Source organism: Grammomys surdaster, unplaced genomic scaffold, assembly GCF_004785775.1.
Source record: "Grammomys surdaster isolate TR1022 unplaced genomic scaffold, NIH_TR_1.0 513, whole genome shotgun sequence".
Classification (NCBI taxonomy): Eukaryota; Metazoa; Chordata; class Mammalia; order Rodentia; family Muridae; genus Grammomys; species Grammomys surdaster.
In genome coordinates, this window is record NW_021604932.1 from 900,064 (window position 1) to 925,649 (window position 25,586).

Sequence of the window (25,586 nt, forward strand, 5' to 3'; positions counted from 1 at the left end):
ACTGATATTTTGAACAACAACATGCAGGATACAATCTGAATATTCCTAGAATCTTCAAGGAATACTGTGTTTCATCATCTATGTCCTTACCTGTGATGTTTGGGTGCTTCATCAAGAGCAGGAGAGCAAATTTCATTGTTGAGCTTATTGAATCTCTCCCAGCAAGAAGCAGATCAATTACCAATGTTGCCAGGTGTTCAAGGGTATAGTTCAACTGCTGATTGCCACTTTCCTAAGAATGGTTTAATACAATTATCTGATAAATATTGTCCATGTACTTGAACCAACTGTAACCGAATATAAAATATTGGACAAATCTATATTGTTGATAACACAGAATCTAGAAAGTTCATTGTGACAAAAACTGTTATAGAATTTCAGAGATTGTTTTGTAGATCGTCTAAACTTCATTTTTCAAACTTATTTTTTCTGTTTGTCAAAATTGCATTCCCAAGATTATATGCCTGTGTGTGTGTGTGTGTGTGTGTGTGTGTGTGTGTGTGTGTGTGTGTTTAAAACACATAATAAGTTTACAGAAATTCTGTTTGTTTTCTATTCCAATTAAAACACAGGTAAGGAAAATTTAGATTTCATCTTCTCTGGGCATAAGAATATTCATTTATTCAAAGAAAGCCTACACATTAACATAGTAACAATATTGAAAGGCACTTGAGTATAATGTTTTACATCTCATTCACTGTATCATCACTGGATTAAAATGAGTCTCTTTGTACCTGAGTTCCACAGACCCTTTGGATTTTAAGGCATTCAGAGCTAGACTTCTCTTTTTTTGCTATGAAGCAAAATTTGATTTGTACAAATAGGGTTGTTAGATACATTATTCTAGCTGCTTAAAGTCTGAATAAAGAATTTGCTTAATTTTTTTCTTAAAAAAATTTTATGGAGTAACAATCACTGCACAGTCTGTACAAATTTCAAATTTGTAAGGAAGATACACTCCTACAGAAAAGAATCACTCCTAGCAAGATTAGGTAGGTTCACAGTCAATACAACCATGCTTCACTCTATATGAAAGTCAATTAGCAATAAGACCCATGTAATATGGTAGGGTTGATAATGAAAATGTAAAAACAAGATACTAAGTCATCAAGACAGAGCATGACACATTCCTGACATTCACAAGATAAAACAGAGAAGGAAAAGAATGCAAGTGACAAAGCTGTAAAGATGGTGTGCTGCAGGTTTGTCAACAAGTTTATGGCTTTAAATGTTGAGGCAGTATCATAAATAAAACATAACTACTGTTTTCTGTCATCTTGATATCATCATGTTCTCTAGATGGCCTTCAGTGCATCTAATATTGTATAACTAACACTATCAAAAGCAATAGGATTCTCTGTATTCATACCAACCAGACAAAGAAACAGCATCTTCCATTGTAATGTAAGGCTTACATGGTTTTAGTACAGAAATCTATCAGACCTTCAAAGAAGACCTAATACTGGTACTTCTTAAACCATTCTACAAAATAGAAATAGAGGGAATACTAGTTAATTCATTCTATTAAGCCAAAATTATGCTGATATATAAGCCACACAAAGACTCAACAAAGAAAGAGAACTTCGTATCAATCTCACCTATGAATATTAAAGTTAAAATACCCAATAAAATTCTCACAAAACAAATCCAAGAGCACATCAAAATGATCACTTTCCATGAATAATTAGGCTTCATCGCAGGGATTCAGGGATGGTTCAATATATGTAAATCCATCAATATAATCCATAGTACAAACAAGCTTAAGAAAAAAATTGAATGTTCATCTCAATAAACGCTGAAAATGTCTTCCACAAGATACATACCACTTCATGTTAAAAGTCTTAGAAAAATCAGGAATTCAAGGCACATACCTAAATATTACAAAGACAATATACAGCATACCAACAGCCTGCACCAAATTAAATATAGAGAAATTTTATGCAATCCCACTAAAATCAGAGACAAAAGAAGGCTGACCACTCTCTCCATATTTACTCAATATAGTATTTAAACTTTTAACTTAAACAACTGGAAAACAACAGAAGGTCAAAGGGATACAAATAATTAATGAAGAAGTCAAGGTATCCCCAATTGCAGATTATATGATAGTATGTATCAGTGAACCCAAATTTTATACCAGAGAACTGCTACATGTCACAAACAAATTCAGCAAAATGGCTGGATATATATTTAACTCAAACTAATCAGTGTCTTTCATTTATTCAAATGATAAACAGGGTGAGAACGAATTCAGGGGAACAATACATTTCACAATAGTCATAAGTACTATAAATTATTTTTGTGTAACTTTCTTAAATCAAATGAAAAGTCTATATCACAAGAACAGCAACTTGTTGAAGAAAGAAATCAAAGACTGCAGATTATGAAAAGATCTCCACGCTCATGGATTGGTAGGATGTGGAGAAACAAAACACTCCTCCATTGCTCATGGGATTTCAAAATGGTACAACCACTATGGAAATCAATTTGGTGGTTCTTTTTTTTATAATTTATTTTTCTCAAATCGTAATTCATTCACACAGGGGTTGTAAACACAGAAAGGGAGGATGTGGGGAAGGGAATGACACTGGAGTGTGGGTGTTCAGGGGGAATACAGATATCTTTAGAACTGGATATCTGCTGGGTGAAGGTTCAGAGGACAAGTCACTATGACTCTGCCTATGACTCGCTTGTCCTTATCTAAGTTGGTATTGTCTGCCAAGGCTACCTATTTACAAGGTCTGTGACTACTCAGGCTTGTAAATTTCCACAAATGCTGACTGTTTACATTAGCTTATAGCCATCTGTTTCAATGCTTTTCCACTGAGACCCAAGACTTGGTGTTAGTATACATGTATGACAGGCCTATTGCTGATTTTAGGCCTATGGCTGATTTTAGGCCTTCAGTGTGTAAGCAGGGCTGTCCCTGACATCTGCTCCCATCTCTAAGTATAGAAGGGCTGTGACAATTCTAAACTTGCAAAGGCGGGGATAGAGGCCTGACCTCCAGTACTTGAAGGGGACCTTGTAATGGCTCCAGTCCCTCTGTCGTTGTCCAGTGAGGCATGAGGGCCATACCCGTCCCGCTGTCTTTTACCTGGGGAGGGAATACTTTTGACATCAACCCCTATGCAGTCAGGCTTGTCCCTCAGGGAACCCAGAGAGATATTTTTATCTTTTATTTATATTCCCTTGCAGTGCTTAGCCTCGCAGGCTAAGCAAGAATTCAGATTGCCAGGCAGAGGGGGTTCTGGGTGGCCTCTCTCTGCTTGGTCTGGGGACAGAAGTCCCCCCTTTTAGGTTGGGTGGAGATGGGTTTTGGGAACATCCTGTATAAAGAAACAATCTCATCTTTAGTCTCGTGGTCCTCCATACCTAACTTATGATAATGGATCTGAGTAGGTTTTGCTACCAAATTATTTATCTGTTGTATCACAGAGTTTGTCCACCTACTTGAGGGCCAGAGACTAGCAGAAAAAAGCAAAAAGAAACCAAATAATGGTCCCAAGATGGGAGGAAATAGGGTTGACAACCTTGGAGAGGCTGAAAACCAATTCTTGTACCAGCATTCATCTGTCTCTTTCTCTCTCTGATTTTTCTTAGGACCTTCACTGACCTATTTCATGCTCCCTGTATTGTCTATGTAAAGACAACCTTCTTCTTTAAGGGCTGTACACAGTCAAGAGCTGTACACAGCCTTGTCTATTGTAATAGAGTAAATCAAGTTCAATAAGGATCTTTGCAATTTTAGGAGATCTCTTCAGACAGTAAAACAAGGAATTTCTTCAGATTAGTGATGTCAATCTCTAGCTGTTTGAGGTTCTTGTCAGTAGCCCTTCAAAGGTCTGGGTAATATAAGATCAGAGGCCAGCATCTGGATTAGAACGTCAAACAGCAGACATCATGGGTGATTCATTTTTACCTGGAAAGGAAAAAGAAGGGAATTCTAAGGGAGATTTCTCTTCCCTGGATGTAAATTGTTATTCATCTTATTTATGGTTGGGTCTGGCTTTGTGGGGGTATCTATTTTTTTCATTAATCTTTTTGGTAGCCAGTACTCTGTGCCTTCTGTGGTATCAGACAGGCATATCAGTCCTTGGCCCCATAAGGAAACTGGATCTGGGCCATTCCATTTAAGGGTAAGAGGGTCCTTCCCCATAACTGTGACAAAGTTTTGTTTGTCTCGGTGGTGCCAGAGGTAGTCAGCAGCAGATTTGCCATGAGCTTTCAGCTTTAGAGAGATAAAAGTAAACAAGGCATGATGGAGAGTATTTCAGGGGGACTCCTTCTGAGGGGGTACTGTTCCCCCTCTTTTGTTTTTAAAGCCAATTTTTCAGAGTTCTTGTAAAATCAGAGCAGAAGCTCCAACAGTCCCTCCTTCCACAATCAGAGAGTCATGAAGACCCTATTTAAGGGTATATAAATCTATATTAATAATCTTTTGTCAAAGGACTGTTATAGCACCACCAACAACTAATCAGACTACATAATATATCCATTAGTAATAGCTTCTTCTACTTTTTGTGAGATTACTTCTCTTTTGTCAATTAACTGTTGAGGAAAACTAGGATTTACATCTCTCTTGAGAATATTGAACAGAGACTTAAATTGTTTTGTGGAGAGCTTCAAATAAGATCTTAGCCAATTAGCAACTCCTAGAAACTTTTGAAAATAATTTAAAATAAGTAAACCCTCTCCCTCTCTTTTTTTGACCCTTTATCTGTGTGGGTTTTTTTTATTGGATATTATACATATTTACCTTTCAATGTTATCTCCTCTCCCATTCTCCCCCAAAACCTCTTATGCCATAACCCCTCCTCCTAATTTTTGTGAGGGTGTGCTCCAAACATCCTCTCAGTTACATCTCCCTGCTCTTGAATTCCCACACAGTAGGGGATCCAAACTTTCTGGGACCATGGCCCTCCACTTTCACCGAAGTCTAACAAGATCATCCTCAATTCCCTATAAAGGTGCATGAGTCCCTCCCTTTGTGCTCTCTGTTTAGCAGTTTAGACTTTGGGAGCTTTGGTTGAAACTTTTATTACTCCTTCAAGAAAGGACTAAAGCATCCACTCTTTGGTCTTCCTTCTTCTATGTGAGTTTTATGTGGTATATATGTTGTTTCTTAGAAGTTGTGAGCTTTTGGACAAATATCCACTTATCAGTGAGTGCATACCATGTATGTTCTTTTGATATTGTGTCACCTCACTCAAGATGATATTTTCCAGTTCCATCCATCTGCCAAAGAATTTCATGAACTCATTGTTTTTAATAGCTGAGTAGTATTCCATTGTATAAATGTACCACATTTTCTGCACCCATTCTTCTGGTCAAGGGCATCTGGGTTCTTTCCAACTTCTGGCTATTATAAATAAGGCTGCTATGAACATGGTGGAGCATGTGTCCCTCTTTTATGTTGAAACATCTTTTGGGTATATGCCCAGGAGTGATATAGCTGGGTCCCCAGGTCACACTATGTTCAATTTTCTGAGATACTGCCAGAATGCTTTCCATAGTGGTTGTACCAGATTACAATCCCACCAACAGTGGAGGAGTGTTACTCTTTCTCCACATCCTTGCCAACATGTGCAGTCACCTGTGTTTTTTGATCTTAGCCATTCTGACTGGTGTGAGGTGGAATCTCAGTGTTGTTTTCATTTGGATTTTCCTGATGACTAGTGATGCGGAACACTTCTTTAGGTGCTTCTCAAACATTCGAGCTTCCTCAGTTGAGAATTCTTATTTTCAGCTCTCTGCTCCATTTTTAATAGGGTTCTTTGATTGTCTAGAGTCTAATTTCTTCAGTTCTTTGTATACCTTGGATATTAGCCCTTTATCAGATGTAGGGTTGGTGAAGATCTTTTCCCAATCTGTTGGTTGCCGCTTTGTCCTATGAATGTGGCATTTGCTTTACAGAAGCTTTGCAGTTTTATGATGTCCCATTTGTTAATACTTGGTCTTAGAGCACAGGCCATTGGTGTTCTGTTCAGAAACGTTTCTCCTGTGCCTATGTGTTCCAGGCTTTTCCCCTGTTTCTCTTCTATTAATTTCAGTGTAGCTGGTTTTAGTTGGAGGTCCTTGATCCACTTGGAATTCAGCTTTGTACAAGGAGATAAGTATGGATCAATTTACATTTTTCTATATTCTGACCTCAAGTTGGACCAGCACCATTTGTTGAAAATGCTGTCTTTTTTCCACTGGATGGTTTTAGCTCCTTTGTCAAAGATCAAGTGACCATAGGTATTAGGGCTCATTTCTGGGTCTTCTATTCTATTCCACTTATCCTCCTGCTTGTCTCTGTTCCAATACCACACAGATTTACCACTATTGCTTTCTAGTACAGCTTGAAGACAAGGATGGTGATTCCCCCAGAAGTTCTTTTATTGCTGAGAGTAGTTTTCACAATCCTGGGTTTTTTTGTTATTCCAAATGAATTTTAAGATGGCTCTTTCTATCTCTGTGAAGAATTGAGTGGGAATTTTGATGGAGATTGCATTAAATCTGTAGATGGCTTTTGGCAAAATGGCCATTTTTACTATATTAATCCTTCCAATCCATGAGTATGGGAGATCTTTCCATCTTCTGAGATCTCCTTGGATTTCTTTCTTCAGGGGCTTGAAGTTCTTGTCATACGGGTCTTTTACTTGCTTGATTAGGTTCACACCCGGGTATTTTACATTATCTGTGACTATTGTGAAGGGCGTCATTTTCATAATTTCTTTCTCAGCCAGTTTATCTTTTCAGTAGAGGAAGGCTACTGATTTGCTTGAGTTCAATTTATATCCAGCCACTTTGCTAAAGTTGTTTATCAGGTTTAGGAGTTCTCTGGTGGAAGCTTTGGGGTCACTTAAGTATACTATCATATCATCTGCAAATAGTGAGATTTTGACTTCTTCCTTTCCAGTTTGTGTCCCTTTGACCTCCTTGTCTTGCCTAATTGCTCTGGCTAGGACTTCCAATACTATATTTAATAAGTAGGAGGAGAGTGGACAGCCTTGCCTAGTCCCTGATTTTAGTGGGATTGCTTCAAGTTTCTCTCCATTTAGTTTGATGCTGGCTACTGGTTTGCTGTATATTGCTTTTACTATGTTTAGATATGGACATTGAATTCCTGCTCTTTCCAAACTTTTATCATGAAGGGGTGTTGAATTTTTTCAAATGCTTTCTCAGCATCTAGTGATATGATCATGTGATTTTTTTTCTTTGAGTTTTTATATAAAGTGGATTACATTGATGGATTTCCGAATATTGAACCAACCCTGCATTCCTGGGATAAAGCCTAGTTGATCGTGATGGATAATTGTTTTGATGTGTCCTTGGATTCAGTTCGCTAGAATTTTTTTGAGTAATTTTGCATCAATGTTCATAAGGGAGATTGGTCTGAAGTTCTCTTTCTTTGTTGGGTCTTTGTGTGGTTTAGGTATGAGAATAATTGTGGCTTCATAGAATGAATTGGGTAGTGTACCTTCTGTTTCTATTTTGTGGAATAGTGAAGAGAATTGGAGTTAGGTCTTCCTTGAAGGTCTGATAGAATTCTGCACTAAAACCGTCTGGTCTCGGACATTTCTTTGCAGGGAGACTTTTAATGACTGCTTCTATTTCTTTATGGATTATGGGACTGTTTAGATGGTTTATCTGGTCCTGATTTAACATTGGTAACTGGTATTTGTCTAGAAAGTTGTCCATTTCATCCAAACTTTCCAATTTTGTTGAGTATAGGTTTTTGTAGTAGGATCTGAAAATTTTTTCAATTTCCTCAGTTTCTGTTGTTATGTCACCCTTTTCAGTTCTGATTTTATTAATTTGGATACTGTCTCTCTGCCCTCTGATTAGTCTAGCTAAGGGTTTATCTATCTTGTTGATCTTCTCAAAGAACAAGCTCTTGTTTTTAATGATTCTTTGGATAGTTCTTTTTGTTCCTATTTGGTTGATTTCAGCCCTGAGTTTGATAATTTCCTGCTGTCTACTCCTCTTTGGTGTATTAGCTTCGTTTTGTTCTAGGGCTTTCAGGTGAGTAGTCAAGCTGCTAGTGTATGCTCCCTCCAGTTTCTTTTTGTAGGCACTTAGAGCTATGAATTTTCCTCTTAGCACTGTTTTCATTGTATCCCATAGATTTTGGTATGATGTGTTATCATTTTCATTAAATTCTAAAAAGTTTTTTATTTCTTTCTTTATTTCTTCCCTAACTAGATTATCAAGGAGTAGGGTGTTGTTCAGTTTCCATGTGAATGTGAGCTTTTCATTGTCTTTGTCACTACTGAAGACCAGCCTTAGACCATGGTGATATGATAGGATGCAGGGGATTATTTCAATTTTTTATATCTGTTGAGGCCTGTCTTGTGCCCAATTATGTGGTCTATTTTGTAGAAGGCACCATGAGGTGCTGAGAAAAAGGTATATTCATTTGCGTTAGGGTGAAGTGTTCTATAGATATCCGTTTAGTCCATTTGGTTCATAACTTCTGTTAGTTTCACTGTATCTCTATTTAGTTTCTGTTTCCATGATCTATCCATTGCTGAGAGTGGGGTGTTTAAGTCTCCCACTATTACTGTTTGAGGTGCACTGTATGTTTTGAGCTTTAGTAAGGTTTCTTTTATGAAAGTGGGTGCTCTTGTATTTGTCACATAGATATTCAGAATTGAGAGTTCATGTTGGTTGACTTTTCCTCTGACAAATATGAAATGCCCTTCTTTATCCTTTTTGATAGCTTGAAGTTGAAAGTCTATTTTATTCGATATTAGAATGGCTACTCCTGCTTGTTTCACAGGGCCATTTGCTTGAAAAATTGGTTTCCAAACTTTTACTCTAAGGTAGTGTCTGTCTTTGTTGCTGAGGTGGGTTTCCTGTAAGCAGCAAAAAGCTGGGTCCTGTTTGCATATCCAGTCCGTTAGCCTATGCTTTTTTGGGGGGAATTGAGTCCATTGATGTTAAGAGATATTAAGGAGAGAATGTTGTTGCTTCCTGTCATTTTTGCTAATAGTGGAGACAGCTTTTGTGTGGTTATCTTCTTTTGGGTTTGATGGAAAAGGATTATTTTCTTGCTCTTTCTAGGGTATGATTGCCCTCCTTGTATTGGAGCCTTCCTGCTATTATCCTTTGTAGTGCTGGATTTGTAGGAAGATACTGTGTAAATTCGGTTTTGTCATGGAATATCTTGGTTTCTCTGTCTATGGTAATTGAGAGTTTTGCTGGGTAAAGTAGCCTGGGCTGGCATTTATGTTCTCTTAGGATCTGTATGATATTTGTCCAAGATCTTCTGGCTTTTATAGTATCTGGTGAGAAGTCAGATGTAATTCTGATAGGTTTGCCTTTATATGTTACTTGGCCTTTTTCCCTTATTGCTTTTAAAATTCTTTCTTTGCTTTGTGCATTTGGTGTTTTGATTATTATGTGATGGGAAGTATTTCTTTTTTGATCTAGTCTGTTTGACATTCTGTAGGCTTCTTGTGTGATTATGGGCATCTCATTCCTTAGGTTAGGGAAGTTTTCTTCAATAATTTTGTTGAAGATATTTACTGGCCCTTTAAGTTGGGAATCTTCAGTCTCATCTATACCTATTATCCTTAGGTTTGGTCTTCTCATTGTGTCCTGGATTTTTTGGATGTTTTGTGTTAAGAAGGTTTTGCATTTTGCGTTTTCTTTGACAGTTGTGTCAATATTTTCTAAGGTATCTTCTGTGCCTGAGATTCTTTCTTCTATCTCTTATATTCTGTTGGTGAGGCTTGTGTCTATGACTCCTGATTTCTTTCTTAGGTTTTCTATCTCCGGGGTAGTCTCCCTTTGTGATTTCTTTATTGTTTCTACTTCCATTTTTATGTCCTGGATGGCTTTGTTCAATTCCTTCATCTGTTTGTGTTTTCTTGTAATTCCTTAAAGGATTTTTGTGTTTCTTTAAGGACTTCATCCTGTTTCCCTGTGTTCTCCTCAAGTTTTTTGATAGTGTTATTTATTTCCTTCTTATAGTCCTCTAGCATCATCATTAGAAGTGATTTTAGATCTGGTTCTTGTTTTCCTGGTGATATGGGGAGTTCAGGACTTTCTAATGTAGGAGAACTGGGTTCTCATGATGGCAAATACCTTGGGTTGCTGGTGCTTGTGGTCTTGCACTTGCCTTTTGCCATGTGGATCACCTTTGTTCTATCTGTGCTGTCTCAGACTGGGGCCTGTCTTTCCTATTATCTAGGTTGTGTCAGAACTGTTTGGGATGAGTTTTGCTGCTGGGGTTAGAGCTGAGACCCAAGATCTGTTCCGTGCTCAGTTGGAAACCGGAAGGGGCCCAGGCTCCGGGTCAGGAGTGGATTCCTGGGTCCCAGTGTGTCCCAGTTGCTCCCTGATTGGGGCAAGTATTGCTGCTTCCTGGCCTAAGATACTGCTTGGGTTAGAGCTCCTGAGAGCTCCGCTTCCTCTAGGTTCTGTGAGATTGGGTGCAGAGCTGACTCCCGGGATTTTCCAAGTGCTCAGGTTCAGACCAGAAGGAACCCGCGCTCCGGGCCAGGAGTGAGTTCCTGGGTCCCCGTGGGTCCCGGTTGCTCCCTGTTTGGGGGAAGTATTGCCACCTCCTACCTTAAGATACTGCTTGGATTAGAGCTCCTGAGAGCCCCACTTTGTCTGGGTTCTGAGAGATTGGGTGCAGAGCTGACTCCCAGTATCTGCTCGGGCCCAGACCAGAAGGAACCCGTGCCCTGGGCCAGGAGTGAATTACTGGGTCCCACTGGGTCCTGGTTGCTCCCTGCTTGGGGGCAAGTATTGCCACCTCCTAGCCTAAGGTACTACTTGGGTTAGAGCTCCTGAGAGCACCGCTTCCTCTGGTTTCTGTGAGATTGGGTGCAGAGCTGACTCCCAGGATCTGCCGAGTGCTCGGGCCCAGACCGGATGGAGCCCACACTCCAGGCCAGGAGTGAATTCCTGGGTCCCAGTGGGTCCCAGTTGCTCCCTGTTTGGGTCAAGTGCTGCTTTTTCCTTACCTGGGATGCTGCCTGAGTTAAAGCTCCTGGGAGTCCCTCTTTTTCTCGGTTTTCTGGGGTTGAGTGCAGAGCTGCTGCCTGTGACCTGCTCACAGACCAGATGGACTTAAGATGGGTGCTCCTGCCTGTTCTTGAGACTGAAAAATTTCCATTTGTGTTGTAATTTTCTAACCATCTCCAATTGCTAAGACAAGTTTTAACTTCTGTCCCTAGTTTATATTTATCTCAGCAGATTTTCACCTCACTAACATCCAGGGCCCAATCCAGTTTGGTGGTTCTTAAGAAAATTGGAAATACTTCTACCTGAAGACCCAGCTTTAAGACTCCTGGCTATATACCTTAAAGATGGTCCATCATACCACAAGGACACAGGATCCACTATGTTCATAGCAACCTGATTTGTTAATAGCCATATAATGGAAACAACTCTGATGTCCCTCAATTAAAGAACAGATAGAGAAAATATAGTTCATTTACACAATGGAATACTCTTCAGCTGTTAACAACATGAACATCATGAATTTTGCAAGTAAATGGGTGCAACTAGAAAGTATCATCCTGTATGAGAATACTCAGTCCCTATAGGATATGCATAACATGTACTCACTGATAGGTGGATATACAAAAATTCAGAATTCTCATGATACAACTCAAAGGCCACATGAAGTTTAATAAGAAGGACTTCCCAAGTGTAGATATTTCAATACCACTTAGAAGAGGAACAAAATAGTCAAGAAGAGGCAAATAAAGTGAGGGACCTGGGTGGAAGAGAGGAGAGGGAGGAGGAAGGGGGTAGGATCTGGTTATGGGGGAAAGAAGAAAGAAGCACACGGGGCAAGGAAAATGAATGGAAATATGCAGCAGTTAGGGATTGGAATTGGGGAAACGTATAGAAAGCAGCAGGGACTTGTGATATGATAGGCTCCTAGGACTCAATGGGGATGGCTTTCACCAAAATGTGCAACAGTGGAGAGACAGAATTGGAAGAGAACACCTCTAGTACAGAGATATGGCACCCAATTGAGTCATAATGTTATCTACCAATCTAAAAATTTTTTGATCCAGAACTGTTCCTGTCTAAATAAAATGCTGGGACAAAAATGAGGCAGAAACTGAATGAAAAGTCATCCACTGATTGGCCCAACTTAGCATCTATCACATGTGGTGGCATCCTACCCTGATACTATTATTAATGCCATGTTGTGCTTGCAGACAGCTTGTGAGAGGCTCTATCATCAGCTGACTAAGACAGATGCAGATACTTGCAGCCAACTATTGGACTGAAGTGAGCAACCACTACTAAGGAGATAGGGAAAGGACTGAAAGAGGTGAACAGGATTGCAACTCTATAAGTTGAAAAACAGTGTCAAGTAATCAGACCAACAAGAGCTCACATAGAATAAGGCAGAAACCAAAGAGCATAAATGAGCTGGTCCTTCACTCTCTATACATACATATATATGTATACATATACATATATGTATATGCTTCAATAGGAGAAGTTTTGCTTAATCCTGTAGAAATTTAATTTCACAAGGAAATATGATGCTGTAGGGGGTGAAGTGAGGGGGTGCATGGGTGGGTAGAGGACCCATGAAGGGTAGAGGTGGGTAGAGGACCTAAGAAGCAAAAGGGATATGGAATGGGGTGAAGAAATTGGAGAGGTGAGATTAGACTAGGAAGGGGACAACATTTGTTTTTAAATAAATTAAGCAATTTAATAATAAGTTTAAAATGGAAAGTGATTTTAGCCTTTATTTCTCAGTTGTCTCTAAAAAAAAAAAAATCAATGAAAGTTCTCTAAGAGAGTTCTTTTCTAAAAGGTTCTTCTCTCTAAAAGTTTCTTTTCTTGCTCTCTAAAATGTTCTATAAAAAGTTCTCTAATAAATGCTTCTCAAAAAGTTTTCCCTGCTCTCTTTATCTCCTAGTCTTGCTTTTTCCTCATGTTCTGGTAATGCCCTTGCTCACAATGCCCTTACTCCCAACTGCCTTTCCTTCCAATGATTTTATTGCCTGTGCCTTTGTACTGTAATCTTCCCTAGTGTTTTGTATCTTTTCTAAGAGAATAGATTGCATAGATTGAATGATTCCAAGCATTATTTATCTTTTTTACAAAGAATCACCAGATGTTCAAACATAAAATCAAATCATAAATTGAATAAGTTTACAATACAGAATGATTGCATGTAATCATTTTACAGAATACTGAATAATTAATATAATCATTATACAGAATACAGAATAATAACATGTAATTACACTAAAAGTAATTATCTGGTAAATTTTCATTATTCTAACACAAGTTGAACAGGTTCCTTGAAAGTTGAAAACCATAATTTTTTTAACTATGGTATTATTGAAGTTTTATATAGAAAAACCCAGTCAGTTTTCTGTCCTTGCACCTATAGTAAGTCCTTACTTACATTTTTATGACTTTTGGTTAATTTTTTTTAAAACTCTGGGAATGTTCACTAAGTTCTAGATACTTGCTTACTATCTCAGAAGCAATTAACTAGTGACACTAGTAGACTAGCAGTGTCCAAATTGCAGTTTTGACACCAGCAAGGACTTTAGAGCAGTCCTACTATAAAATATCTTAATAATTACTAATATCATTTTAGGAATTCTTATAGAATCATCATTAAGTATTAACAAATTATCTATTTGTCTATATGGTACCCCTACAATAGAATAAAACTTTATTATTCTACAGAGTACAGGTTAATACCTAGTAATTTTACATATTGCCATAATTGTGCCTATCTAAAACAACTGCAGGGATGGAAATAGAGAAGAGCCTGAGGAAAAGGAGGTCCAGCAACAGACCCAAAGTGGGATCCAGTTCAAGAAGAGGCCTAAAGACCTGACACTGTGACTGAGGCTATGAGGCACTCACAAAATGGGACCTATCATGACTGTCTTCCAAAAGACCCAACAAACAGCTGAAAGAGTCGGATGCAGATATTTGCACCCAACCAATAGACAGAAGCTGCTACCCCCTGTCATTAACTTAGAGAAAAGCTGGGAGACGTTGAGGAGGAGGGTGATGCTGTAGGAGGACCAGCAATCTCAATTATTCTGGACCCATGAGGTCTCTCAGATACTGCATCACCAACCAGGCAGCATATATCAGATAACATGAGGCCAATACATATACAGCCAAGGATTACCAGGTCTGGGTTCAGTCAGAGAAGATGTACCTAACCCTCAAGAGACTGGAGATGCCAGGGAGTTTAGATGACTGGGAGGGAGAAGGAACTTCATTGTAGAGAAGGGAGGACGGGGAGGAGATGTGGGATGTGGAACAGTCAGAGGGTCGACCAGAAGGGAGATAAAATCTGGAGTGTAAAAAAAACAGAAAATAATAATAATCAACTATAAAAAAGAGAAAGCAAATTAATATCAAAAATCTTCCCTCAAATAAAATCTCCGCAGCTTTACCTAAAGAATCAAAGCCATCAAAGCTTTACAGTCCATGATAGAACCATCTCAAGAAGATTACCTGCTAATTTTTAGCTTCTCTAAATTGGCTCCTGAAAATTTATAAAATACAGGGCTATTCATCTGCTCAAAATGATTATCAAAGTTTAAAATTAATTCTGTGTAGAATATTTGAAATCGATATTTAAAATAACTTTAATATAATTATTAACAATGGAAAAGTCAGCTTTCTCACAGAGAACTAACACTTTTATCAAGGTGTGAGCTTTCATGTCCAGATTATGCAGACTCATATATAAGCAAAACTGCATTACACATGGTATGAGAGCTTAAAAATTAAAACTAAAGGATCTTATAGCTATCAAAATATACATTATATTTTGAAGACTTTACTTTTTCACAAAAGCTAATATGAAATTACAGTTTGAATGAAAAAACTCATCATTGGTGGTTGATATGAATACAGAAAAGAAAAACATACCCTCAAGAAATGTCTGCACAGATATTCATAGAAAAATAGCTCAGAAAACTGTAAGGTAGAAAGAATGCAAAGATACATAAGTGATGAATAAGTGCATTGTATTTCCCATGCTTGTAAGCTGAAGTTTGTTTTATCAGAAAAAGATAGTACACAGAGAAGCTGGCAGATTAAGGGCAATCTCTAAAGATCACCAGCTTGTCTGCTCCTCTGAAGACACTACAGTCTGAAAGCCTCCCAGGAGTTCCACTGTACACAGAGAAGCCTTAAGGGATGGTCCCAAACAGCTGCAGCAGGTGGAAACCCTGAAGAGCCCAGCAAACTCAGGAGTCAGCAACACAGAGACACCTCACCCCATGAATCCACTCCCTTTCCTTCTACCAGGTCAGATCACCAGCTTTTCTGATCCTCTAAAGAAACCACAGTCTAAAAGCATCCCAGGAAATCTGCTGCATGCAGGGAACCTGACGAGTCTGAAAGTCTCCCTGGATTTCAGCTGCACACAGAGCAACAGAAACCATAGTCTGAATGTCTCCCAAGAAAAGAGTTACACACAGGGCAACAATTGGACAGATCCTCTGAAGACCCATCAGTTTGAAGGCCTCTTAGGAGATCTGCAGCAGCCAAGACGACAAGTAGATAATCAGCTTGTCTACCTCCTGAAGTCCCTACAGTGTGAAGGCCTCCCAGAAAAGCCACTGCAGCAAGGGCAAGAGATCATCCACAGACATCCAACTCTGAAGATACCACAGTCTGAAAACTTCACAGGAGGTCTGCTATGGGCAGAGCCACAGGTCTCCCAGAAGACCTACAGCAACTCAGGAACATGGAAGATAGGATCCAGACAGAGACACCCAGACCAGCTAACACCAGGGATAACAAGATGGTGAGAGGCAAGCACAAGATCATAAACAACAGAAGTCAATATATTTTGGCACCATCAGAACCCGGTTCCTCACAGCAAGCCCTGGATTTACCAAACACTTGAAAGTCAGGAAGCTGACATAAAATCCTATATAATGAAGATAATAGAGTCTTTTAAGGAGGATATAAATAACTCACTGGAAAAAATACAGGAAATCACAGGTGAATAAGTAGAAGCCCTTAATGAAGGAAACAAATAAATCCCTTTAAAAAATACAGGAAAATACTGTCCACCAGGTGAAGGAATAGGACAAAGTGTTCCATGACCTAAAAGTGAAACTGGAAGCAGTAAAGAAATCAGAAATGGAAGCAAACCTGGAAATATAAAAAACTAGGAAAGGGGTTAGAAACAACAGATCCAAGCGTAACCAATAGAGTACAAGAGAGAGAAGAAAGAATCTCAGGTATAGAAAATACCTTAGAAGATACTGACATAATAGTCAATGAAAATTCAAAACATAAAATACTCCTAGCCCAAAACATTCAGATAACCCAGAACACAATGAAAAGAACAGATCTAAGAATAATAAGAATAGAAGAAAGCAAAGATTCTGAGCTCATGGGATCCAAAAATATCTTTCACAAAAATCTCAGAAGAAAATTTTATCAATCTAAAGAAAGAGATGGTCATTAATGTACTAGAAGCCTATAGAACATGAAACAGTTTGGACCAGAAAAGAAAACCTTCTTGTCACATAATAATCAAACACTAAATGTACAGAAAGAAAAGAATATTAAAAGCTGCAAGGGGAAAAGGCCAAGTAACATAAAATGAAGACCTATCAGAATTACACCAGAATTCTCAGCAAAGACAATAAAAGCCAACAGAGCCATGACAGAGATTATGCAGACCCTAAGAGAACATAAATGTCATACTGGTCTCCTATACCTAGTAAACTCTCAATCAACATAGATGTTGAAATCAAAATATCCCAGGACAAAACCAAATTGTAACAATATTTATCTATAAATATATCCGTACAGAGGATTCTAGAAAAAAAACTCCAACACAATGAGAGTACCTAAACCAAAGAAAAAATCAAGAAGTTAACAGCCTCACAATGAAACTGAAAGGGGAGAATCACATAACCATAATGCCACCACAATAATAAACATAACAGGAAGTAACAATCATCTGTCTTTAATATCTCCCAATATAAACAGGCTCAATTTGCCAATAAAAAGAAAAGCTAACAGAATGGATAACCAAAGAAGATCCAGCATTTTGCTGTATATAAGAAATGCACCTCAATAACAAAGACAGACACCAACAGAGTAAAAAGTTAAAAAAAAGTCTTCCAAGAAAGTGGTCCCAAGAAACAAGCTGGAGTTGCCATCTTTATATCCAAAAAAAAATAGACTTTCAACCAAAAGTTATGAAGCAAGATGGAGAAGGGCACATCATATTCATCAAAAGAAAAATCCACCAAGAGAAAATCTCAATTCTGAACATCTATGACCCAACTACAAGAAGACACACAGTCAAAAAAGAAACTTTACTAAAATTCATAACACACATTGAACCCTATGCAATAATAATGGGAAACTTCAACACCCCACTCTCAATAATGAACAGTTAATTGAAACATAATCTAAACAGAAATAGAGTGAAACTAATAGCTGTTATGAACCAAATGGATTTAATAGACATCTACAGAACATTTCACCCTGAAACAAAAGGTAATACCTTCTTCTCAGCACATCATGGAACCTTCTCCAAAACTGACCATATAATCAATCAATCAAAAAACAAGCCTACAAATATAACAGAAGATTAAAATAATCGTATGCATTTCCACATACTAAACCTGACTGTCAATAACAACAAAAAAAGAAAAGAAGAGAAAGAAGAGAAGAGAAGAGAAGAGAAGAGAAGAGAAGAGAAGAGAAGAGAAGAGAAGAGAAGAGAAGAGAAGAGAAGAGAGAAAACCTATATAAGTGTAGAAACTGATTAATTCTCTACTCAATGACAACTTAGTCAGGGAAGAAATAAAAACAGAAATTAAAGACTTCCTGGAATTCAGTCAAAATTAAGACACAGCTTAACCAAACTAATGAGACACAACAAAAGCAGTGCTAAGAGGAAAATTCATAGCACCACGTGCCTTGATAAAGAAATTGAAGAAACCATACACTAGAGTCTTAACAGCAAAACTGAGAGCTCTAGAACAAAAAGAACTAAACACACCCAAGACAAGTAGAAGGCAGAAAACACTCAAACTCAGGGCTGAAATTAACCAAATAGAAGCAAAGAGAATGATACAAAGACCCAACAAACCAAACCCTGGTTCATTAACAGAACCAACAAGATTGATAAACCCATAGACAAACTAGCTAGAGGGCCCAGAGTAAATATCCAAATTAATAATACCAAAAATAAAAAGGGAGACATAACAACAGAAACTGAGAAAATTTGATAAATTTTAAGACTCTTCTACAAAAGTCTATATTCAATTAAATATATTGGAAAATCTAGAAGAAATGGATAAATCTCTAGACAGGTATAATGTACCAAAGTTAAATCAAGAACAGGAAAGCTATATAAATAGGCCCATATCCCCTAAAGAAACCAAAGAAGTCATTAAAAACTCTCAAGCCAAAAAAGCCCATGGCCAAATGGCTTTAATGCAGAATTCTTTGAGACATTCAAAGAGCTAATAATAACTTCTCAAAATATACCCATAAAATAGAAATAGAAAGAACACAACTTAATTCATTCTATGAAACCATAATTACTCTGATACCTAAACCACACAAGGATCCAACAAAAACAGAACTTTAGATCAATTTTGCTTATGAATATTGGAGCAAAAATACTCAATAAAATTCTCACAAACAGAATCCAACACACCAAAACATTCAACACTATCAAGTAGGCTGCATCCCGGGGATGCAAAATTAGCTCAATATGTGAAAATTCATTAATGTAATCCACTATATAAATACAATCAAAGAAAAAAACACATAATCATCTCATTATATCCTGAAAAAGCATGACAAAATACAATACACTTTCATGTTAAATGTATTGGAACAATTAGGAATTCAAGGCCCATACATAGCATAATAAAAGAAAAATACAGCAAAACAGCAGCAAATATGAAATTTAATGGAGAGATGCTGGAAGCAATCTCCCTATAAACAGGGACAAGACAAGGATGACTACTCTCAGCATAGTCCTCGATGTTCCAGCTAGACCAATATGATAACAAAAGGAGATCAAAAAATACATTATTGGCAAAGAAGAAGTCAAGGTATCACTATTTGCTGGTGATATGATATTATACATAAGCAACACAAAAAATTATACAAGAGAACTTCTACAGCTGATATACAACTTCAGAAATGTGGCTGGATATAAAATTCACTCAAATAAATCAATATCCTTCCTCTATACAAATGATAAATGAACTGAGGAAGAAATTAGGGAAACAACACCCTTCACAATAGACACAAATAATATAAAATATCTTGAGATAACTGTAACAAAACAAGTAAAGATATTTATGACAATAACTTCAAGTCTCTCAATAAAGAAAGTGAAGAAGACCTCAGAAATAGAAGAGAACTCCCATGCTCATGGTTTGGTAGATAACATAGAAAAATGGCTATCCTACAAAAAGCAATGTACAAATTCAACATGATCTGCATCAAAATTACAACACAATTCTTCAAGACATGGAAAGATCAATTTTTAAATCCATTGAGAAAAGCAAAAACTTAGAATAGTGAAAACATTCTTAACAATAAAGAACGTCTGGGATAGTCTCCATCACTGACCTCAAGCTATTCTACAGAGCAATAATGATTAAAAACTGCATGATGAGTACATACCATGCGTGTCCTTTTGGGTCACAGTTACCTCACACAGGAAGATATTTTGTAGTTCCATCCATTTGCCTGCAAATCTTAGGATGTCCTTCAACTTAATACCTCAGTAGTATCCCATTGTGCAAATGAACCACATTTTCTGTATCCACTCTTCTTTTGTGGAACATCTAGGTTGTTTTCAGCTTCTATCTATCACAAACAGGGCTTCTATAACATAGAGGAACACATGCCCCTGTGATATGGTGGGGCATCTTTTGGGTATATGCCCAAGAGTGGTATTGTTGAGTCTTCAGCTGTATCTATTTCCAATTTTCTGAGGAAACTCCAGAATGCTTTTCAGAGTAGTTGTACCAGTCTACCATCCCACCAGCAATGGAGGAGTGTTCCCCTTTCTCCACATCCTCACCAATGTTTGCTACTGCTCAGGTTTTGATCTTATCCATTCTGATAGGTGTAAGGTCTCAGGGTCATTTCATGCATGATATGTACTCACAAATAAGTGAATTTTAGCCAAAAAAAAAAAAAAACCACAATATAAGTAGAGAATACCAAAGATACAGTCCAGAGATCTCAAAAAGGTGAACAAGCTAAAGGTCTCAAGTGAGAATGCTTCAGTCCCACTTGGGAGGGAGGGAGGAACCAGAGACAGAAAGGGGATCGGGATAGTGAGCATAACATGACCTAATATTGGGTGGGGGGAAACGAAAGAAGCCCTGAGCTCCAGCAGAAAGAATGGAAACAGGCAATGTCAGGAGGTAGGAGGTTGAGGGGACGCTCCAGAATGTAAATGAGACCTGGGAAGTGAGAGACTCTCAGGACTCAAAGAGAGAGACCTTAGATAAAATGACCTACACTGAGGAGAGGAAATCTATAGAACTCATCTCAAGCAAAAAGACCCCAAGTGAGGGATGGGGTTGCCATCCCACAGTCAAAACTTTGACCCATAATTTTTCCTCTCTGAAACAAATGCAGGGATGGAAATGGAGAAGAGCCTGAGGACAAGAAGGTCCAGTTACAGGCCAAAAATTGGATCCAGCTCAAGGAGAGGTACCAAGACATGACACTATTACTGAGGCTATGGAGTGTTCACAAAAAGAGATCTATCATGACTGCCCTCCAAAAGACCAAACAAACAGCTGAAAGAGTCAGATGCAGATATTTGCACATAACCGATGGACATAAGCTGCTGACATTTGTGGATGAATTAAGGAAAAGATGGAAAAGGCTAAGGAGGAGACTAAACTTGAAGGAGGAAATGTAGTCTCGATTAACCTGGACCCCAGAGACCTCTCAGACACTGGACCACCAATCAAGCAACATACACTAGCTGATATGAGACCCCAAATACAAATACAGCAGAGGACTGCTGGGTCTGGGTGTAGTCACAGAAGATTCATCTAACATTCAAGAGCCTGGATGCCCGAGAAGTTTAGATATTAGGTAGGGTGGTAGTCTGGATGGAGACATCCTTGTGGAGATAGGGGACATGGAGGAGATATGAGATGGGGAACAGTCAGAGGGTGAACCAGGAGGGGAATAAAATCTCAAGTTTAAAATTAATTAATTAATTGTAAAGTGGTACAACCACTCTGGAAATCAATTTTGAGGTTCCCTTAGGAAATTGGAAATAGATCTATGTGAAGATCCAGCTATACCACTCTGGGCATATGCCCAAAACATGCTTCACCATGCCACAAGTGTTGCTGATCCAATATGTTTATACCAGTATTTTTAGATATCCAAAATCTGAAAACAACCTATATGTTCCACGAAGGGAAAATGAATACAGAAAATGTGGCTCATGCACATAATGTAATAATCCTCAGCTATTAAAAATGAGGATATCTTGAGTTTTACATGAAATAGAGGGAACAAAATTATCATCTTGAGTGAAGTAACTCAGACCCAAAAGGAAATACATGCTATGTACTCATTAATAAGTAGATATTACCCCCCAAAATATACAGAATACCCAGGATACAATCCTTAGAACTCTAGACAGTAAACCAGCTGAAGGGCCCGAATGAGGATGCCTCCATCCCACTTGGAAGGGAGAAGAAAGAAATAACTGGGGCAGAGGAACAAAAGAAGAGAGGGTCTTCAGTGGGAGGGGGCACAGAGAGAAAACAGGGAGCATGATCAGGTAATGGGGTGAGAAATAAGACTGAAGCCCTGAGGACCAGCAGAAATAATGGAAATAGGCAACCTCAGTATGTACCTCTAGAATGTACCAGAGACCTGGGAAGTGAGAGACTCTCGGGATTCAAAGGGAGGGACCTTAGATGAAATGTCCTTCAGTGGAGAGAGGGAATTTGTAGAGTCCACTTCCAGTAGAAAGGCAGGACATCAAGTGGAGGGATAGAGTTGCCATCTCACAGTCAAAAACTCTGACACATATTTTGTTCTTTCTAAATGAACTGCAGGGACAAAAATGGAGAAGACACTGAGGGAAAGGTTTTCCAGTGACAGATGCAAATTGGGATCCAGCTCAAGGTCGGGGAAGGGAGGTTCAAAGCCTGACACTATTACTGATGCTATGGTTTGCTTACCAGCATGAACCTAGCATGGTCGCCCTCTGAGAGGAAGAAGAAGTAGCTAAAAAGTCAGATGCAGATACTTTCACCCAACCAATGGACAGAAACTGGGCGTCTCTGTGGTTGAATTAGGGAAAAGCTGGAAGAATCTGAGGAATAAGGCGAACCCATAGGAAGATAAGCAGTTTCAACTAACCTAGACACTGAGCACCAACCAAGAAATAGATGCTAGCTGATCTTAGGCCTCTGACACATATGCAACAGAAGATTGCCTGGTCTGGCCTCAGCGAGAGAAGATACACCTAACCCTCAAGAAACTTGAGGTCCCAGGGAGTGGGGAAGTCTAGTGAGCTGTGGGTTGAGAGTGTAGAGACATCCTGTTGGAGATAGGGGAGGAGATATATGTTGAGGAACAGTTAGAGGGCAGACCAAGAGGGGAATAAAAACTGGAGTATAAAAAAGATTAAAGTAATAATCATAATAACAATAATGATAATAATAAAACTGAAGGAAAATCAATATTCATAAAAAGGGCTACCTCTGTATATATTCTCACTGTCCTCATTACAGAAATTTAAAACATCTTAAAATTCATATGGAAGTTTAAAGGATGCAGACTTGTCAAGCAGTCTTGAAAACAAGTAACAAAGTCCAGAGATACACAGTGCTGAATTTTTAAATAGTGTTAAAAAGTTTCATTAATGGGGAACTCTGACTCTGTACCTCTAGTGAAGGATATAGACAAAAGCAAAAGAACTGAACTGACTAACAACAAATCTGAATGTTATCAATTGTTTTATAAATTTGAGTATCAAAAAAATTGTGGGAAATGGGTCGTTTTTCTAAAATACACAATGCCAATAGTTAATCCTGACAGTACATCGAATAGAAACCTATGATTAACCTCACTAGGGCAAATTCATCAAAGTCTATTCTCAGAGCTTTCATCCACCTATTCTTTCCAATGGTACAACATAGCTACCTATTTAAAAACCTTCATAGAGTCTATTGTTGCAAATATGTCCACATCATTTTAAATACATGTGATATACAAGTGATCCACACACTGGCTAATGATGATGAAAATGTTCATGTTTATACAGAACTACTTATGATTTATAACTGGATTGAAATTTATTTTGTCTTATCTGCTATTTGTCTTATCATTCTATTCTGCTTATTTTAAGTTTTCTTTTTGTTTTAATTTAAAGAACAGGACAATATGCTCAATTTAATAAATTTTCTCTATTTCCCCCAGCCACATCAACATATGTGAGACAAACAAAAATAAATTGTTTTTAAAATGATATTTGCAGGATTTTAAACATCAGTTGTAAATCAGTAACTATTGAATGAACTATACCGTCCATGAGCATTTCACTAATTGTATAATTATATATTAACCCTTTACCTGACTTCTTTGAATAAGGAAGTAATCAATGAAGTCCTGAGGATTTGTAACATCCAGTGATTCCTCATGTTCTTTTATTTTCTCCAAAAGGTAACTCTTAATATATTTACAATTTTTAAAAAATAAGTTATGACTTCCTGGACAATAATCAAGAAGCAAAGGGAATGCATTGCAAACCTGTAAATAAATGCAGGAATCTACTAAGTGAACACACTCTAATGAAGTAATTAAGATATATTTATAACATAATGCATGATTGTTTTCATCAACAGATCAAGATATGAATGAAATTCATCTTAGGTAAGTTGTTTACATATATAATACTTTTCCATTCTAATAGAGATATGATGAATAAATTTCTGCAAAATGAATAAAGATCATAATAAAAATTTCCACATTCACATTTCTTTTGAGTGTAAAAGAATGTTCATGTTAGCTACTCAATGATTCAAATAACTCTGTTCTACAAGTTTGAATGACAATTTGCTATAAATTACCAACTCTCACACTTTTAAGGTGAAAATAGAAGTTTAATTTTTGGTTACCTGATTTATACAAGAAATCTATTGCCTGAGTTCCATTTCGATCTACCAGCTTCTGGCATGTAATATCTATTATAGGTGGACCTTCAGGATGCCCTTAAATCAACAGCAAACTGTACCACTTTATAATTTCTGCATGATTACACAATTGATTTATTTGAAATGTGCCACCAATGCTAGTTCATGCTAGGACAATTCTGTGAGTATGTATATTGTCCAAAAAAGTATTAAAATATTTATGCTTTCACTTTGACCTCTCCCCTTGTTGACTATTATCCCAGCTGACCCACCAAACAACTCTAACTACTCAGTTTTCCTCAAAGTTTTCATTCCCATTAATACTATTCCTTAGAACATTCTTTTTATACTGAGGTATTCCTACAAAGTAATATGATTTATAAAGTGTTTAATGGTTTTAAAGTAGGAAGGAAATTTCAATAGTAGAACAATGTCCTAAATGTGACTGTGCACACTTATAGAAGTGAATGGAATTATTTTTACAAACAATGCTTTAGTAGTCACTGAGAAAATTCATGGATAGGCAGCTAGAAGGCTTGAGCGATCCTGGCATTGTCTCGTTAATTTTACTTGCTTTTATAGCTAAAGACTTACAACTCCTTTCCAGATACGTTTTGTATAATACAATAGTCAGAATTGTGGTACTTGTCACCTTACTACTTGATTACTATTGATCTTGACTTGTGACAAACAAAGATGATAAAATGTGTTTTCAGAAATAGAAGACCTTGACTTTACCTGTGACCAGGGAGAGCTCAAAATTTTAATGCACTCTTTTATTTTTTCTACCAAGCTAAGAAAATTCTTATCTTCATAATCAAAATGATTCTGCAAGATAATGGAGCAGATTACATTGCAGGGAGCACATCCTATGATGAATTGGGGATCACAGGGTGAGCCTGAAGATTGGAAACAATTGTAAAATTGTTTTTAAAAATACATACATTTGTTCTTGTTAACAAGTTAAGGTACTTTATAAATTATAAGCAGTAGTTTACAATATTTAACTGCTAGGTACTTACCTGGTGATGAATCATGGTCATGTTGACATAAACTTGACTTAGTTTTCATTCTTACAAGTTAAATAAGACTTTTCACTACCACATTCAAGGCCCTCAATTTAAATGGCATAACCTCCTAAAATTTAGCCAATTATTTCAGTATATGTTATTCAGAATGACCAGAGTAAATATTTATTTTTTATAACTGAGTGAATGTGACTCAAATGTACCCACACATTAATATTCCAAAATAAACATGCAATAAATATGCAAGCTACATTTCTTCAACTGTATGTGTGGACTTCCTGGAGGTCTCTGTGATTATTCATAGGCCACACACACTAATAGTTTTTTTTTTTTTGGACTAGGTGTAGCATGTTAAGCCACTGCAGTATTTGCACATAAGTGTTGCACTTCTTGCTGATAATGGAGAATAGCTTTT

The 25,586-nt window shown here is 37.6% G+C and overlaps 1 protein-coding gene across 2 annotated transcripts in view; it reads right to left on the bottom strand.

Annotated features, from left to right (window-relative positions):
* LOC114633057 (cytochrome P450 2C13, male-specific-like) overlaps positions 1–25,586 on the bottom strand; it is a 64,486-nt gene that overhangs the window by 26,459 nt on the left and 12,441 nt on the right. For both annotated transcript variants that reach the window (XM_028781681.1, XM_028781682.1), the window contains 3 exons: positions 24,882–25,042; positions 23,584–23,760; positions 91–232 (listed from right to left, as the gene is read on the bottom strand). In XM_028781681.1, the coding sequence (XP_028637514.1) occupies positions 91–232; positions 23,584–23,760; positions 24,882–25,042 (480 nt within the window). The remainder of the gene's footprint in view (positions 1–90; positions 233–23,583; positions 23,761–24,881; positions 25,043–25,586) is intronic.